The following is a 19,176-nucleotide window of genomic DNA, read 5'->3' as shown; positions in this document are numbered from 1 at the left end:
GTGATTTGCATACTGAAGTTCCTGGATTTCATCCCTGACTAATTAAAAGGATCAAGTATTAAGTGAAGGGAAAAACCTCTTCTAGAAACCCTGAAGAGCTGTTGTCAGTCATTATGGACAGTGTAGGCTAGAAGAGTATACAGCCTGGCCAGGTCCAAGTCAGCCTCTTCCTGTTCAAATACAGTCTCAGGCTGAATCCACACTGCAGAAATATTGCCATTTAACTCTGTCATAGCTCAATGATAGGGAATTCTAGGAACTATAGTTTTCTGTGATATTTAGCCTTTTCTGTCAAAGAGCTCTGGTGCCACAACAAATTAAAAATCCCAGGATCCCATAACATTAAGCCATGGCAAATAAAGTGGTGTCAAGCTGCATTATTTCTGCAGTGCAGATGCAGCTTCTATTTCTTTTATAGCAGAATTTTACAGATTCTCCCATTGCTGCTTAAGTTTAATGATTAACTGTTGTACTGTCTTCATTTAAAATCACCAGGAAATGCTGTATTCTTTCTTCCCTTGGCCACTATGTAATACAAGTAATAAAAGCTAAAAATTCCTCTTTGAACAGCATTTTAATTTTTTTCTGAACCAATACTGCTCTAGCTGTTAACAGTAGGTCATACGGCAACTAACTGAACAACAGATGGAAATCTCTCAATCCCTGATTGCAGTTACCTTTTCATGGAAGTCAGATTTTGGCTTTTGTCACACCATGCTTTGAACAAGGGGGCATGATCAAAATAGCTAACATCCTTTCAAGCATTTGTTTATTATTATGGAACGGGGGAAGGAGATAAATCTAACCTTCCATGACAGCTTTAACATTTTCAGAGTGATTCATACATGTAGTCCTAGCAGCTGGATCAAAGCAGGGAACTGTCCCAAAGGATCTGTTTAAAGCAGCAGTATGTGACTTTGCATCCAACTGGTGGGATTATCCTTCTGCATGTAGTAACTTCATCAAGGTATGAGTGCTAATGCCTCTGGTGTCAATATGCTAGCTGATTGAAAGATGTTTTTCTTGTTTGATCCAGCAGTTCAATGTGTATGAACAGCATCAAGTGTATTTACTTTCAAATAACACTGTTTGAGATAAAGCAGGGCACCTCCAGATGTTTTAAAACAATTAAGAGCACCAGCATACCAATGGCAACTTTGATCCAAAACATCTTGATGCTATTCCATTACTTAATCTAGAATTAAAGCATAACTGTGTACTGGACTTCAGCCTGCAAAGTATACATATACTGGCAGCAATTTGACTTTAAACAAAGCAGGTACCTTTTAACATTTCTCTCTCTTACTTACAAGGAGGCACTGTTAGTGTTAAATCCCCGCAGGATTATTTTTTTCTGTAGGCGAAAATGCTACTTTCAAAAGTGGCATGAAAGAAATGTATGAATTTGGGAAACTATTTATGCCCTTCTCCTTAATATTCAAGTAAGTTGTACAGTTTTCACTAAAGAATTTTCTACTGAAGAAAAGCCGTTTCTCTATTAAAGAAGTCCTGTATTTAAGGACAATTGGAATGGTACTTTTCCACTGAGGATGGATGCTACACTCGGCCCTTCACGTTTGTAGATTTGACTTTTGTGCCTTTGATTATATATGGATTTTATTATTATGTTCTCTCTAGGAATCTCTAGGTCCTCCAGTATGACTCTACCTGAAGCTGAAGGACCTAGAGATGCTGGAGGACCTAGAGATTCCAAGAGAGAACAATTCTCAAGACAGTTGTAGGTCTTCCAGTGTGTTTCTATGGTTAACTTCAGATGTTGACCAGAGTTGCAATGGAAGACCTAGATTCCTAGCAAGGTGTTCCCTCAGGTAAAAATGTGCTTGGGGATAGCTGCTCAAAACAGCTGTTACATAGCTGCCATTCTATTCCCAATACTGTTTAACATCTATATGAAACGGCTGGGAGAGATCATTTGGACGCATGTAGCAAGGTGCTATCAGTATGCTGATGACACCTAAATATACTCCTTCATGTTTTCAAAAATTGTTAGCATCAGCTAAGGATAGAATGTCTCCTCTAAATGCCTGGAGGAGGTAATGGGCTGGAGGAGGGAAAATAAACTGAAACTGAATCCTGACAAGATGGAAGTGCTTACTATTAACCTGGGGTTGGTAGTGTGCCAACTAGTCCTAGATGAGGTTACACTCCCCACAAAAGACTGTTTGCAGCTTGGGAGTGCTTCTGGATCTGTTGCTCCAAATGATGGCTAGGAGTGCTTACTATCAACTTCAATTGATATGCCAGCTGCACCCCTTCCTAGAGCTGGAGGACTTAAATCTGGTAGTGCATGCACTGGTAACCTGAAGACTGAATGCCTGCAATGTGCTGTACATTGGGTTACCTCTGTAACAAGTTCAGAAGCATCAATTAATGTGAAAATGGCAGCCAAACTGGTTACTGGTGCATCTAGGAGTAATCTTACTGCACCTATATTAAAACCACTCCACTGGCTGCCAATTAGTTTCTGGGCAAGCTACAAAATGTTGGTTGTTAATTTTAAAGCCCTACATGGTTTGGGTCCAGGTTACCTACATGCCTTTTCCTGTATAATCCACCCCATAAACTTGGGTCTTCTGGAGGACATTTACTTCAGACAGCCAAGATCGGGCTGGGAACTCTTAACCAGGGGACTTTTTCTTCAGCCAGTTCTAAATTGTGGAAAGACCTCCCGGAAGAGATTCAGCAGCTGGATACTCTGTCTGCATTTAAAACAGCATTAACAAAAATCTCTTCTAGCAGGCCCAACCAGATATTTTAATTACAAGTTTTTATATTATGAATTGATTGTTTTTAATATGTATGCTTTTTAAGCTGGAGATATGCTCTTCCAATTATACATTTTTAATTGTGTTATCAGTATATTTGTTGCTGTATTTTAATCTGTTCTTCCCTGCCTAACACTAACCCATAGGTAAAGGCAGGCAAGGAATTTAATTAATTAATTAATTAATTAATTATTAAGCCTCTCACAATGAAGCTTTTAAAATGTGCCCATCCATATTCTTTTTAAATATGCTCCCTCACTCTCCTTCCCCATCCTCTGCTTAGCTGGAAGGTTTTTAGTAACATTGGCACTGGGAAGATGGTGAAGGAGAGCTGGACAGATACAGATGCTTGGTGCTGGGTTGCTGCAAAAAAGCAATATCACAAAGCAATAACAAAACTTGAACTGGGAAACACCAGGATTCTACTTTAACCGATCCTACTGTAGCCATGTCCAGAATCAAACAGCAAAACATGAAGAAAAGGAAGAGATAAACCTGTCTGATGAGCAGATTGTTTTTTTAAAAAAATCAGATCTAGAAGCTTATTAATGTAGAAGCAAATGAAAGAAAAACTCATCCCTGGATGGATTCTGGAAGAAACCTTCAAGTGATCCTCAGCAGATTCAGAACATTTTAATTTATTTATGCAAGGCTTACCTGGTATGGTTGTTTCATTTCACATGTGCATAGTGTCATTAATGGATTAAAAAGTTTGCTGAAACATGTTGAACTGCTGCTCCTTTGTTGTTGTTGTGTAGAAACAGATCCCTATTCTTTCTATGTTATTTCTGCCTCTGGTGCCAAATTTTCTGATAGAGGAGTAGGAACACAGCTGTCTCCTCAGCAGAGATATACCTGCAATGTCCTTGTATTTACTAAACCACAGTATGCAGAGGAAGCATCTGAAAAAACAGTCTGCATTTTATGGAAGTGTTTGAGATTTTCTACTCTGGTGCAAAGAAATTCACAGGACTTGTCTCACCAAAGCTGAAAATTGTGCTGGCTCCAAGCACGTATCTTTGGCATATATTAAAGTCATGTAATAACAACTGCTACCATTTATTACAGGAAACACCAATTGACATCTGAAGTCCAATTGTAAAGGAACAACCAGGAAGACTGGTCATTGGTTGGTCATGTGCTTCTACTTGACCCAAGTGGTTCTGTTTTAATGTCACTTTTAAATTCCACTTTTCCATTTGCTGGCTGAGTTCTTTTCAGCAAAGCTGGAATCTATGGAACAACAACAACATGATAGGGCGGGACAGGAAAACAGTGAAGTAATCAGTACAAAGAAACTCAAATCCACTGAAAAAAGACTGGTGGTACATATCTGGCCTAGAGGGCTGCAGTACCTTTCTGTATGCATTACTTTACTAACAGTGGCTGAATTCACTAAGGCAATTATGAATGCATAATCTAGATACACAGTCATAACTAGTTTGTATTCACATTCAGATATTCCCTAATTTAGAGCATCTGCAAAAACTCTGGAAATCCCCTAATCCCCATTAACCAGGCAGCAGTTGCTGTGATGAAAAGGAGTTGGTTCGCCTGATGAGTGGGAAGCAGTTAACGTGATATTCCAACTCCTCCTTAGGCAAGTGATCTCCAGAGGACTTGTGACAGGGACCCCACTTCTGCCTGTTGCATTAGGAGATTGCTCATAGGAGGGGGTGGAAATGTCAGTCAGCTGCTTCTCAATTGACTGGGGAATAGATTTCCATTGATCAGTGACTGCTATCCAGTAAGTGGCAATGGCCAGAAGTTACTGCATAGCCATGTATATATGGTGATTATGTAGCTGATAAGAGAATTTCAGTCTGTATTTTTAAAAAGCAAATAATTGGGTTGGTTAGTTGCCTGTGCTTCTTTTTTTCAGATGTTAACAACGTGTAACCTTTTGCATATTTATCTCTAGTTCTTTTACTTTGTATAAATAATACTGCCCGAGTTAGAACAGGATTTCAAGATAAGGAAGTAGAACTAATGGATAGCAGGGCTAAGGTAGAGACAGTAAGCTTGTCTCTTCTTTATGCTGAAACTATATACAGACCTGAAATATGCTCTCAAAATCAAAACTATAAAAATCATAACATGGTGGCTTCTCAGTAATACATAAATCGCAGTCAAGCTATCTGCAACTACAGTTAAGAAAGCAGTTGAGCCTATAGGAGAAACACCATTGCAAAAATTAAAAATGCAGAAGAGTAAGTGATTACCCATAAGCAATGTGTTACTAACATGCTATTTAAAAAAACAACAAAAACTCTCATCATCATCATCAGCCACAGAGCCTATAGGGTAGTGGCTGGGGATAATGGGAATTGACAAACAGTACCAGGCTATAGAAGCCTGTGACAGATATTGAGGAATAGAGAGAACAACTTCCTTCCTTTGGTACTTAGATGGTGCACTTCCCTACAACTGAAGAACTGCTTTCCGCTCAAGCAGCTTATTGTTGGGGTGACCTTCCTATAGCTCCTGATGTTGGTCATTCAGCCTGAACTTTTCGAAAGGAAGGTAGAGAGTCACTTGGTGAAATGTTTCCATGTTGAGAAACAAAGTGGGTTGCTGCCCTGGTAGCTCTGGCCACTTGGGAAAGTAAAGCTGCTTAAAATGTGAGATCCTTAATGGATGTTCCCTAATGTGAGAGATGGTAACACTCATGAAACAAAGCCCCTGCATCTCAGTGGCTTACCATGTAATGATCGTAACACATTAATGCATTTGTATACAGTCACACTCTGCCTCTTTTATTTCAAGGCTTCATCCTAGTCATTCAAGTTGAATGCTGTTGCATGCTTGTGCCTTAGATTGCCACTACAGAGATGTACCACATGGAAGAGTCACAAGAAAATGGGAGGGAAAGATAGAAGCTCAGTGTACAATTTTAGTCAGAATGTACTTACTGGAGGAGGTGCTGAAGGTTCAAGATGCCGCCCAAGGAATGAAAGGAGACGCCGCCAAATTAGGCCACTGCCCAGGAACATAATTCCAGTCACCAGCCAAAACATTCTGCGATCCTAGCAAGTTAAGGAACATAATGAATGCTGCAGACCTATCTTCAGAGATTATCACCTATACCTCAAACATTTATCACAGTTCTTATTTTTTTAACTTCTTTTTAAAGAGAAATAGTCTTTAAGATGTTCTTTTAGAAGAGAATTTCAACCTAGCAACTACATTTTCTAGTAAACTTGTGATCAAGAACTGAAATAGCACACAGCATGTGTTCCCTGATGTACCTGCTTATGTGAACCCCCTTCTTTTCCCCTTTGGGTTTCTATTACCACCCCTCCCCCAATCAAAATTATCTGCTTTGGCTCCCTTTCTTTTCTCCTCATTCCCTTTGCAGAAGCTCCCAGTCAAACCAGTGACTTGATCTGAAGAATGAGGAAGATGAATAAAGTGAGAAAAGGGACATGAAAAGTCACCTTTTCAGAAAAATCCACTGGCTGGTGTAGCAAACTTTGAACTCAGGTATATTTCCAGTCAAAATTCTTCTTAAACCTCAGATGTAAGGCTTCTTATCTGTTAAGGGTTGTACAGAACTGCACTGCATGTCCATGACAGAGAAAAAAAATACGATCCAGTGCTGTTTATAAGACTTAAGGTCTTACATTTTTTCCCCTGACGACTAGAGAAATTACTGATAATGTTATTACATTAGAACTACACACAGTGGATTTCAATCTTTTCCTCTCATGATTGCAGTTGAGAAGTCCTCTCTCTAGAATGAATGGTACCATGGATGTGATATTCAAGCAGAGGCCACAACTGTCTTTCTTCTCACTTGTTTTGACAACTTATTTTCCTGAGCTGTGCCTTACCTCTTCAAACGAAGATTCCAAATTCATGCCAAAGGCCACTCCTAGCAATCCAAAGAGTGACAGCGAGAAAGTACCCATGGTCAGCTGCAGGTTCAGTCTCATCATCACATTCCGGTGACTAAAGAGGAGAAATGTAATCATGTCAAAGCGAAAGGTCACTTGCCAGTTTATACTCATTTCAGAGGTTTGGGCTTCTCTGGAGTACTTACTACTCTCTTTACCTTTAGATATGATGAGGAGCAAAGGTTATAATAGGACTGAATTGAAATTTACCATTGGTCCTAAAAGACAATCATAGAATCATAGAGTTGGAAGAGACCACAAGGGCCATCCAGCCCAACCCCCTCCCATGCAGGAAATCTAAATCAAAGCATCCCTGACAGATGTCCATCCAGCCTGTTTAAAGACCTCTAAGGAAGGAGACTCCATTACAGTTCGAGGGAGTGTGTTCCACTGTCGAACAGCCCTTACTATCAGTAAGTTCCTCCTAATGTTGAGCTGGAATCTCTTTTCCTACATGTTTTTAGCTCTGTTGTTACCCATTTAAAAATTTGGTCACTTCAGAGTAAAACAAAATAAACAAACACCCAAATTTTTAAGACTACTCATGACAAACTGTTAGTCTGTATTAAGCCTGCTATACCTGATTACAGAGATACAATTTGTTAACTCTTACAGTTATACTACACTACCCCTTCAAATATGATATACTGTAACTGGGTTATCTGAGTCTATTCAAGGAAACCAAGACTCAAACAGAACTGTGTTTAAAACAAATGGCACTTTTATGTAAAATTATCATATTACAAAAGCTAAATAATTAGAAGCCCATTAAAGAAATAAATAAAACATTTTAAATTTACTATTTGTTCAGGAAAGCATTTGGTTGAGAAAGAATTGTCATCTACACACAAATACAGTAAGTTATTGAATCTTGAAATCAATCTCTCATTTCATCTCCATGCCAGAGATGTGGTACACACTATGCCATGGACTCTCAGTCAGTAGGACAGATTAATATGATATGCAGAGCTATCCGTTCTAAAGAACAGTATCTTTCTGGTAACAAGCTTATAGGATCCAGATTTTGCAGAGGGAATTCAACAGAGAACCCAGGGAATTGCTCTGCTGAAGAGGACTTCTGCAGTTTAAAATAGGGTGGGCAGAATGTAGCCCTCCAGATGTTGTATGGCAATGACTATCAGTCCTAGCCTGCATAGTCTAGAGTAAGGGATTATGAAAACTGCAGTTGCCCATATTCTGATTTCTGATATCAGGTATGCAAGAACCAAAAGCTCATTCTATAAAATTGTCTCCCAAGGGTGGTATGTTGTTTGGCTCATGAGATTTTCACGAGACATTTCCCAGCAAGCACAAATAACTGTGTTATTACAATGGAAGCTAGAATTAGCTAGAAGGGAAGGTTATGCTGTGAAATATCAAGAAACAATTATGAGGAGATGTATGATGTCCTAGCTTCTTTCAGTGCAATCGTGTTCATATGGAGAAAAACATGTAAAATCAAATTAGCCATAACATTGAAAAACAAAATCAGTATACTTTCTTTGATGCTACACAAAAATTTGCAGTCACAAAAAAAGAGAATTACAAAATGGGATGTAGAGAAACAGTCACTTTTTGAATCAAACAGGATGTCCTAGCTATTTGAAGGACCGTATCTCCTTGTACAAGCCCCTGAGAATATTGAGGTCATTGAGAAAGCCCTTCTCTCTGTCCCACTACCCTCTCAGACGCATTTGGTGGGAAAAAGAGAAAGGGCCTTTTCAGTGGCTGCTCCCAAGCTCTGTAAATCCCTCCATAGGGAAGTCAGGATAGTGTCATCCCTGCTGTCCTTCCATCGGCACGTAAAGACGTTTCTATGCCACCAGGCTTTTGCATGACAGGCATGCTGTTTTGTTTTTGTTTTGAAGAGTTTTAAACTTTAAATTTTAATAATGTAATGTTTTTATTTTTTGAATTGTTTAATTGGTTTTTTTTAACTTGTATATTGCATGTTTTATAGTGTTTTAACTTGGACAGTTTTAGATTTTTAAGCTGACTTGAGTCCCTGTACTGGAAGGAAGGTGGGATATAAATAATAAACCAGCTTCTGTTCTGCAAAAGTCACCATCTCTTTGCCATCCCTGATTCCTTTGGTAAGTACTGACAGTGTAACAGTACAGGGGTTTGCTTTTCAGAATCAGCTTTTAAAATAGTTACATGGCAAGCTAATTTACTGTTACCTTGCAACAATACTTTAAAAAGGATCAGAGGATCAGGAAATGCTGTGGAGTGTATAAGGCAGGAGCATTATGGCACTTTTGGTATTTAGCTCTTCCTTTGAAACTGTTTTCTGGCTTCCAGATGCAGCACTTACATAATGTCCCTCTAGAGGAGAAAAGGAATCTTTACATTGGTATGCACTGCTGATTGCACCTAACCGCAGTTTAAAACAGGAAGAGCTTCACTATTAACAGAATTACCAGTTATAAGCAGAGGAATATTGACCTGAAATGAGGCAAGAAACCATGTGACCTGCACCTGTGTTGCACTGCAGTTCCCATAATCCCTGACCACTAGCCATGCTGGCTAGGAGGTTGTAGGACTTGTAGTTCAAAGCATCTGGAAGGCACCAGGTGTCTATCTTTAATCCCAAATCTAAGTGAACTAAGTTTACGTGCCACTGTGCCCAATGCTCAGTGAAATTTGTGAAGATGTTCTAGTCTGGAGTGAATTGTCATGTTGATTTTAGCCTTTACAGTGGAATGACTGCACAGTATTCAAGGCAATTAACACAACCCAAGCATATTACAGGGATGAAATTCATTCCAGCTGAATGAAGAACAACCTCCACAGACAAACCTGATACTAATGCAACTTTTCAAATGCTTTCCACAGGAATAATCTTACATTTTAGCACAGAGCATGTTGCACATAACTAACCTGTCCAAGTTGATAAAAATGATGCTTTCAGAATCATCAATCAATACTCGAAGTTCATGAGTTTCATTAAGAAGATCATCTGCCTGCCTGTAGTAATTCTCCAGAAGTAGCTCCATCTCCTCTGCATGGTCAATTCCAGAGAGGCTCTCCTCGCTGTGGACAATAATGACTTTTTGTAATTATGATGCCAGAAAACTACAAATCCATAAAACACATCAACAAGTAGCCAAGACCTTCATTAAAATATTTATATCCCAGTCTGTACCCTAGGATTCAGGGTGGTATACAAGTAAAATCAAATAAAAAGTTTAAAACAATTTAAAATTTAAAAACAATAAAATAATTAAAATAGATAAATGCATATTAAAAGTTTAAAACAGGTTTCAGACACTGAAAACCATGCATTTCAACAGAAGTTAATTAGGTCCCAAAGGATTTAGTAAAAAGCTTAACTTGGTGTAATGAAGCCAAGGTCAGTGGCAACTGGGCCTGCAAGGGGAGGGTATTTCACAATAAGGCTGCCATGGCTAAGAAAGCCATCTCCAATTATGTAGACTTGAATCAATTGACTCGAATTGCTCAACCTACTACACCATGCTGGCTCTGCATTTCAGAAAATCTGTACAATAACCTGAAACAATATTATTGCCCATCACTGGCTGAAAGTTTACTTTAAAAAGAAAACAAGTAATATGTGCAGTCACTGCCTTCCCTCTTTAAACCAGTCCTTCCATGAACAGGACTGCCTGCCTTAGGTCTCTCTTGCTGACACTGCATGAGCTGAAAGCAACAAGAGTTGGCTTGCTCTGCTGGGAAGGCTTTTCATGCTTCTTGACAAATTCAACAGCTGCTTGTTAGAACGCTGGAGAAAAGTGTCAGGAAGCTTAGCTATAATGCTTTGCCCTTAAATTTCTTCATCAGCACCTCATATTAACAGATTGCATAGGAAGATGTGACGATGTCAGAAGTCTGAGGTCCACTGATTATATACTATTGCTATAAGATTTTATGTGGTGACTCTCACTTAAACAACTGAAGAGCCATGATACAAAAACACTCCTAACTTCAGTCAATGAAATAATAGCACCTATCATAATATACAGTGAACCTGCCATATGGATGGGCTAGCCATCCATGGACTGGAGCTCCTACTGTTTGTCCCACCCCATATTAATTAATGGTAGTGTGTGCTCATGACTGCATGCATGTTGCCACCCATTAATATAGGTTTAAGCTCACACAGTTTTTCCCATTTGTGGCGAAAAGGACCAGAACCAAACCCCCACAGATGGGAAAGGACCACAGTATACTTTCCCTGGGTGTTGGGAGAGGACACTTCCTGGCACAGTCTTTCTCCCCAAAATGCTGTTTTAACCTCCCCATTGTGGTCCCATATTGTGTAAAAGGTAGGATATTAAATTAATAATTAACTAAATAAATTTTGCCACATATGCTTTATTTTATTCATTTTACAGAATTTATTTTTTAAAAAAGGAATCTTACTAATTGTCTTTCCTCGCCTGATCTCTTGGTAAAGAATGTTATCAAGATAAGTTCTATTTGAAATGTACTTCATGGCAGAATTCAACTAGAATTAGGTCACACTGAAATACACTTTGTAGTTACCCTAGCAGTAGAGTCCCTTCAGCCTCCATATTTTGTAAAAGCTATACGCCTCTTCAGACAATTTAGTTTTATCCATATCTCACTAGGCAGTTAACTGCAGTTGTTGTCACACCACAGAATAACAGGATCACATAAGCTGTTGACAAAATAGCGCTACAAATCTTTCAAACTGGAGATCAGTCTGTGCTGCAAAACAACACTATTATATACAATATTCAAAGACAGAGCCAAGTTTGGCTGTATCAGCATACAAAGGAATCTGTAACACCTTTGAGACTAACTGGAAGAAGGAAGTTTCTAGCATAAGCTTCTAGAGACTCAACAGATGCATCTGATGAAACAGGCTGAGTCTATGAAAGCTTATGCTACAAACATCTTTCTCCCAGTAAATCTCAAAGGTGCTACAAATTCTGTAATATTCTGAAGTTTTCCATGGCAAAAACAAGGTGCTTTGAGAAAGAAGCTGTCTACATAAATGTAAGCAATGCTGTTTCCCAATAATTCTGTGAGATTTGGACAAACACACACACACTCCTTGAACTTTCCTAACAATACATACTTACAAAACTTGTGGGTCTGTCCATTTAGTTAGACACAACTCTTCTAGGACTTCTTCTTCATCTAGGATTTCCAGTATCGTCTCTTTGAAAACTTTGAGATCTGTTTCTAATTCTGACAAACTAACAAAGAAAAGAAAAGAGAAATAAGGAAAAGAAGAATAAAACCTGCAACACTAAACACAACAATAATACATAAATCTCCATAGTTGGGAAGATGCATAGTTGAGAAGAAACAATCCATAATGTTTTATAAGTATCTACATAATTTCAATGAAATAAATTATTTTTCTGGGTACAACTGAAACTGCTGGTTCTAAATTTTAAGACTGTATACAGCTTGGGGCATGGTTATCTGGAAACTACTTTTTCCCCATGAGTCTGTCTGGTTGTTAAATATGCATAAGGAGTTTGGCTAGGCGACCTACATTAGGGGGTGAGGCCACAATGACCAGAGAGACTTGTTTAGAGTTCCTTTCACCACCCCACCCCCTTACAAAATAGGGGAAATCAACATTTTTGAGAACCATGTTCAAACTATTGTCACCAGGGAGGCATTTAACAATTTAATATGTATCATCTTTTTGGAAATCCTCTAGCTGGAAATGCTGCACTGAACCTGATGGCAATAAGGCCCCTTCCAACTCTATGATTCCGCAACTAGTAATTTTTTCCATTTTAAAGACACTAGCTGTTTCTTGTTTCATGACTCTGCTGGGATTTTGGCATCTATGGATTTTGACTGAGAGTTGCTTCAACAGGCCCATTCTATTGAAAAGTGATTTGTAAACATATTAAATCAACTAATTAAGCCTACCACAGCTACTGGTGTTTGCTTTATTCAAAGGAGATGAAAAAAGTCTAAGTAATGTAGGTAGTAATTTAGGTAGTATTTGGTAAAGATATTCTTGAAGGAACCAGAGGGACAACCGTGTCAATTTACTACAGCAGAACAAGAAGGTTAGTGTTTTCCAAGTGGAGGAAGTGGGGTTAAGCAAGTCCATTTTGGACTGGGACTAGAATGCATCCCAGGCCAATACTGCAGGCAACGTGTTGTAGCATGAGGTTCATCTGTTACACAGATCAAGACTCAAGTTTTGTAAGAAATGTATAATTTTTTAAGTTAAAAAAAAAAAGGGGGGGGGAGGGAGCATTTCTTACCATTTACCATTTTGTAGAAGGACATGAACTTTGCTCCTATCCAGTGACAAAAGCTTAGGGTCCACTAGAGCATCCAGTGTCTCAAGAATCTGAGGCTGCAGACAGTGAAGTCTCCCACGCAGGTAGTTGATCTAGATAACAACATGATCCTTCATAAGAATTAGAACAACTTTTTTAGAATGCCTTGGGCTGCTGAACAAAGTAGACAACAGTCACATATTCCTGGAATTTCTAAAGTGAACACATCACCTCCAGCAAAATCAGCCATCCAGCTATGGTGGGCAAAGCCTGCCTTCACTCTGCTAGGTCACCATTTCTGCCTGGGAATGTTGCCACTGATTTCCCAGAGCGCAGCAACTTCTGCTACCTTTTTCAGTAATGCACTTCTTGTTGCTTTCTGTTGAGCTACAATCTGGACCTTAGTGTCTGCCTTCATTAGGCACTACAGGTTGGACATATTTTCTTTTGCCAAGGCATTCTTTGGTAGGACGGTGCTCCAACTAGTGGTCCAGCACTAACCAATCTGGGGACCTGCCAGCAGCTATCCTCCCTCATATGGCTGGCTCTGGTATGTCTCACATCAGGTTGTCCTATCTCTGTCTGTTCCACTTGTCTTACTGGATTATGTAAGTTTGGACGCTAGTCCACATGTGATGTTCAATTAGGTTTTGAGTCCCACCTGCTCTACTCAATGGCTTCAGGAGGGTTGCTCCAGTGGGAGTGATAGGAATGACCCACATCAGGATCCCTTCCTACTGGAAAACTGAATTATATGCTGAAAATTGGAAGCGTATTAATGAGTTTAACAGTACTGATAAGAAGAAAAACCTCCCCTTCCTTTTAATTTAGATTACTAAGATCAAGAAAAATGGAAGTGCAGCTCACAGAGAAATGAAAAAAAAATATGTTGGTCTGGTTCTCAAAAGCAATTTCTGGACTGAGTGTGTGCACCATGTTCTCAAGCAAATCCTGCCCATACTTGGTGACTCCTGGCATAGGATTGTTTAGGACAACCTGGAAAAAACACAACCTCCTAGTTTAGTCTTTCAGTAAATGGGAAACAGGCATCTGAAAGCAGAACCTTTTAGATTCTTTTTTCTCCTAAGAAATATCTATATCATTCCAGTGGACTGTATTATCAGATAAAGTGACTGCCTTTTTTTCATCACAATTCTGGTTTCTACTTGCTTCCCTCAGCACATGACCACACTAAACTATTATTCTCATTACAGCAAAAGCATGCTCACCCAGTAATGTAGTATTGCCTCTATAGCTCTGAATTCAAAAGGTAAAGAATATGTAATGAGTTGACCTTCTCCAGCTAGCTGAGGTGCCAGTTCTTGGAACAGCCAGTTTTCCAGGTTTATATTACGATAGTCCAGAATCAGAAGATATCCAGGTGTTACCACTGCTTTCAAAAACTAAAGAAGAAGGGAGAATAAAATTGGAAAGTGATTTGTAATACAAGTGCATTTTGGACAGTATCACACTGCACTATTAAAACACTATTATTCTACTTCATCTGCTATGGCTGCCTCCTGTGCAAACTTGGAATTTGCAATTTGGAGAGATTATTTCAAATTCTCAGCCACAGAGCTCTTAGGCCTCACTAAACTACAAACCTCAGAATTCCACAGGAGGCAACCATAGCAGTTAAAATTGAATAATAGTGCTGTAACAATGTAGTATGATATTATCCTTTGATTTTAAGGATCTTTTAAGGTGTCGTGCCAATGTGAAGTTCCTCCCACTAGAAAGCTTAACTTTGATCTCATTTTGTTATAGCCCTTGGGGTAGAGTTTACCTGGCCGAGAGTCCAATCCTACATAGGTTTTGACTCAGTAGTAAGCCCCACAGAGTACAATGTGACATTCCCAGGTAAGTGTATATTGGATTGCTGCTTCCTATACACTATCCTCCTCTGCTTGTTTATTCATTCTCTACTATTACAATTTGCATTTATCTGATTTCCATTTTGTTCTCCTTATCACTTGTGCATATCTCACTACAGGTTGAGTCGCCCTTCTCTGAAATGCTTTGAAACCAGAAGTGTTTCAGATTTCAGATTTTTTTGGATTTTGGAATACTTGTATATACATAATGAGATATCTTGAAGATGGGACCCACGTCTAAATTTATGTTTCATATGCACCTTATACACATAGCCTGAAGGCAATTTTATACAATATTTTAAATAATTTTGTGCATTAAACAAATCTGGTATACACTGAACCATCAGAAAGCAAAGGTGTCACTATCTTAGCCACCCATGAAAATAGTTTTAGTTTTTGAAATGTTTTTATTTCAGGATTTGGGATAAGGGCGACACAAGCTGTATTATAATCTTAGTTGCTTGCTCCTATTTCTTGTCATTTTGGCTCTGTTGTTTTGTTGAATTATAAGGCAATATGCTGATCTCCACAAATAATATGCCTCCAGCTTATACTAAGTAACAGAGGTACTGCTTCATACATAATGATTTTCCTACACAGATGTATGCCTGCAGGAAAAGCAAAGCATATTATCACATGTGACAAATAGACACAGGGATGCCCACTCACCTCCATTCTCATGATAATCCTGTTGTTCCTGGGTGAGATGCTTACTTGGTGCTGAAATCGTAGATCCCGTGCTTGAAGGCTTAGTTCCTGATACAGTTCTGTTTTCTTTTTTTCTGCCCAAAAGATGTTTAAAAAGTGATGTAAAACAAGAATACAGACTGCAATGGACTAATAGACTGACCCTCAAAACTGTCACCCCAATACAGGTTGAATATTCCTTATCCAAAATGCTTGGGACTAGAAGTGTTCCATATTTTGGATCTTTTTGGATTCTGGAATACCTGTATTTGCATATATGTGAATAATGGAATAGCCTGAAGGTGGGACCCAATCTAATCATGGAATTCATTTATTTTTCATATATACACATAACCTGAAGATAATTTTATACAACATTTTTGAAATATTTTTTTTGTGTGCACGAAACCGTTTGTGTACATTGAACTATCACTATCATGTGGAAGGTGATAGAGTCTCCTTCCTTAGAGGTCTTTAAACAGAGGCTGGATGGCCATCTGTCAGGGATGCTTTGATTTGGATTTCCTGCATGGCAGGAGGTTGGACTGGATGGCCCTAGTGGTCTCTTCTATGATTCTATGTCACTCATGAAAGAAGTTTTGTTTTCTGGAGTATTTTGGATTTTGCAGTTCTGGATAAAGGAAACTCAACTGCATAATCAAGATTCAGAGAAGTGAATAATCTGAGGGTAAGTCATAAAGCCTCAATGCTAAAAGCCAAGCAGTTTTCACCTGATTGGTCCCTAGAATGGTTGTAAACCATCTTGAATCCTGGGCTAAGAGAATGGTAGGATACAAATTAAATAAATAAAAAAATAAAATAAACATAAGAAATCTAGTGGAGGGGGAAAACCCATACATGCTACTTTGGATTCTTATCCATGATGGAAGAAAGCAGAATATGAATATTTTGAACAATTTCATTTATTTAGTTTGGCAGTTAAATTGTAAGCAATGATACTGCAACATCAGTACAAACAAAGGCTCTACCGTGTCTGTAAGATGTCATCTTTCTGAGAGTTTGAAAGTAAAAGAAGTCTAGAATTCTACCTACCATAAGAGCTTACTGTGCCATCTTTATCAAATTTCATCTACAAAGGAGAAAAGGATGATCAGCATTAGGTTTTTCCATGTATAAGACAATGACTTATTTTAAGAAAATGTAATAAAATTGTTATATCTTTTAATTTTCTGTACTGTTTCTGGATAGCTCCACTTTTTCTTTCCAAATAGTTTTAGGAGAGTCTCAAGAGTTACATGAAATCATCTCAGTACCCAGCACAGCTTACTTTGAGTGTCTGCTCCCTGTATGTTCTTTTTTTATCTGGACTATAACCAAATGCAGACTCCATGGCTTTAACCACAGCTCCTCTTTCTTCTTCGATCTACCTTCCTTCTTTGTTGACCACATTACTTAAGAGACAGTGCTAAAGATCCTAAAATAATTGCCCAATATTATGCAACCTTTGTGTTTGCCCACCAATATTGTGCCGATATGTGATGATACATTCTCTCCCCCCCCCTCTCTTCTTCAGGTCTTCTTCTGTCCTCCACCGAACAGCTTTTCCTCCCCCTGGCCTCACCTTATTAACCAAGATTCCTCCTACTCCTTCTTACCCAGTCTTCTTTGCCCAACTGGGTAGTTGTCCTGGACTGAAACAGCAGTAGGAACTTACCACTGAAAACACAGGGACCACACTGGATAGAGCAGCTTGAGATGCCTCTGTAGACAAGTGTCGAGAAAGATCCCCTTGAGAAGAGTAGGAGAAAAAAAAAGCATCAGTAAATAGTATTATCTGATATGAATATAAACACGCAAAAGTTTGTTCAGCAACAAGAACACTGAAAAACTTAGCATGAACAAGAGTGGGCCCTTGGTATCTGTTGGGGTTTGATTCCGGGATGTCCCTGGATACCAAAGTCTGTGGATGTTCAAGTCTCATTTGAGTAGTAAAATAGTGTTCCTTATATAAAATTGTAACATCAAGGTTTGCTTTTTGGATTTTTTTAAGTGATTGAATCTATAGATGCAGAATCTGGGCCAGCTGCATCACTAATTTGTTTATTTTTGCCCTAATTAATGATCTGCATAATACCTGCATCCTTAGTTTACAAGCCCACCACAGATGAGTACTTTGTCAGTTCTTGAAATCCATGTATCTAAATCTACACTTAACAAAGATCTGTAAATCTCTCAGAAGCTGGCCAGTGTTTACACATCTATACTGACAACAACCACAGCTTGCTCACATATGACATTAAGTTGATGATTGTAGGGAGTAAAGCTAGCGAGTAAATGTGGGAGCAGTGTGTAGTGGTTTGAATGGTGGACCTTGACTCTGGAGAGCAGGTTTCGATTCCCTGCTCAGCCATGGAAAACCATTGGGTGGCTTTGGGCAAGTCACACTCTCTCAGCCTCAGAGGAGGGCACTGGCAAACGCCCTCTGAACAAGAAAACCCACATAATAGGGTTTGCCTTAGGGTGGCCAAGAGTCACCCCTTTTACTTTTACATCTATTTATGCCCATGTTGAGCTATGCTTTGGTCAAGTTAGACCTATTCCTGGTTTTAGAGGTTTGTTAAAGGGCATGAGGTCTGGAGTTGAAGCCACTCCCAGCAAGAAACCATTTGTTTCATCCTGGGAGGTCACCACTCTTTTGATTCTTCAGCCCTTAATCCACCACACGCGCCCAGGGCTGTCCCAGGTAATTCAACAACAACAACAGGGAGTAAACAGGGAGTAGGGTGGCCTGGCTTGGGCAGGAGAAGTCCTGAGCGCTTGGGAAGCAGTAATCCTGTGTGACCTTTGTCTGCCTTGGGAGATTACTGCACTACACTCTTACAGTGTTGCTATTCCACGTTTACTGCTCTGGCTGACTCCTGTTGCATTCTGAGGCTTGTAGTTCAGTGAGGCCTAAGAGCTCTCTGGTTGAATGTTCTAAATGCCTCCCCCTGAACTCCAAATCCCAACATGCAATGGGAGGCAGCCAGAGCAGTGAAAGTGGAATAGCAGCACTATGGTCCCAAGCTGACTTGCAGAAATGGGAGGCACTAAAACAAATGACACTACTTGCCCATCGGGAATCATTGGAGAATACGGGCCCAGAGGAAGAAATTAGGCAAGTATTCAATGATTCTCTATGGGCAAGTATTCCCCAATGTTTCCCTACTCCCAGAATTCCATAGCCTTGAGCCAGAAAAGAGTTAAAGCGGTGCCAAAGCGGGTTATTCCTCCAGTGGGGATGCAGCCCAAGGATGTGGGCAGTTATTATAGGCCCTTGCCCCCCAAGAGCCTCCTCTTGCTGCTCCTGAGTGGCGAGGAGGGAGGGACAGTGGGGCTGAGGATGAGGATGAGGATGACTTACTTGCGCGCAGCAAGGGCTCCTTCCCGAAGGGCTGCTGGGGCTGGAGGAGGAGCAGCAGCAGCCTGCATTTCCTGGGCCAGCAAGCAGCAGCCCCAGCAGCCCTAGGAGCCCCAGCCCCTGCAGCCCTGGCGGCCTTAGTGCAGAGGGGGGAGCGCCCGCCTCCTTGGCCGAGGAGGAAGGGGAGGCGGTGGGAGCAGCAGCAGCAGCAGGAGGAAAGCCTGGTCCGGAGCAGCCACGCGCCCTCCATCTGCCTGGGAGGAGGCTGGACCCAAGAGAGGAGGATGATGATGGAGGAGGAGGAGGAGGAGGAGCCCTGTCTGACCCAGA

General features: G+C 39.9%; 1 protein-coding gene across 1 annotated transcript; it reads right to left on the bottom strand.

The window, feature by feature from the left end:
- Window positions 1–800: 800 nt before the first annotated feature.
- On the bottom strand, window positions 801–19,040 carry MRS2 (magnesium transporter MRS2). Its single transcript, XM_089516854.1, has 11 exons — window positions 18,850–19,040; window positions 17,161–17,234; window positions 16,539–16,575; window positions 15,468–15,580; window positions 14,154–14,327; window positions 12,907–13,037; window positions 11,752–11,868; window positions 9,563–9,715; window positions 6,620–6,737; window positions 5,699–5,812; window positions 801–4,019 (listed from the first exon to the last, which is right to left on the bottom strand). Exons 3-11 carry the CDS (start codon window positions 16,573–16,575, stop codon window positions 3,921–3,923), a joined length of 1,056 nt encoding a protein of 351 aa, XP_089372980.1. The 5' UTR covers window positions 17,161–17,234; window positions 18,850–19,040; the 3' UTR covers window positions 801–3,920.
- Window positions 19,041–19,176: the final 136 nt, after the last annotated feature.

This window comes from Sceloporus occidentalis, unplaced genomic scaffold, assembly GCF_023333645.1.
Source record: "Sceloporus occidentalis isolate IW3139 unplaced genomic scaffold, rSceOcc1.0.p SCAF_3, whole genome shotgun sequence".
Lineage (NCBI taxonomy): Eukaryota > Metazoa > Chordata > Lepidosauria > Squamata > Phrynosomatidae > Sceloporus > Sceloporus occidentalis.
The sequence above is the reverse complement of the archived record's forward strand: the minus strand, read 5'-3'. Positions and strand labels throughout refer to the sequence as shown.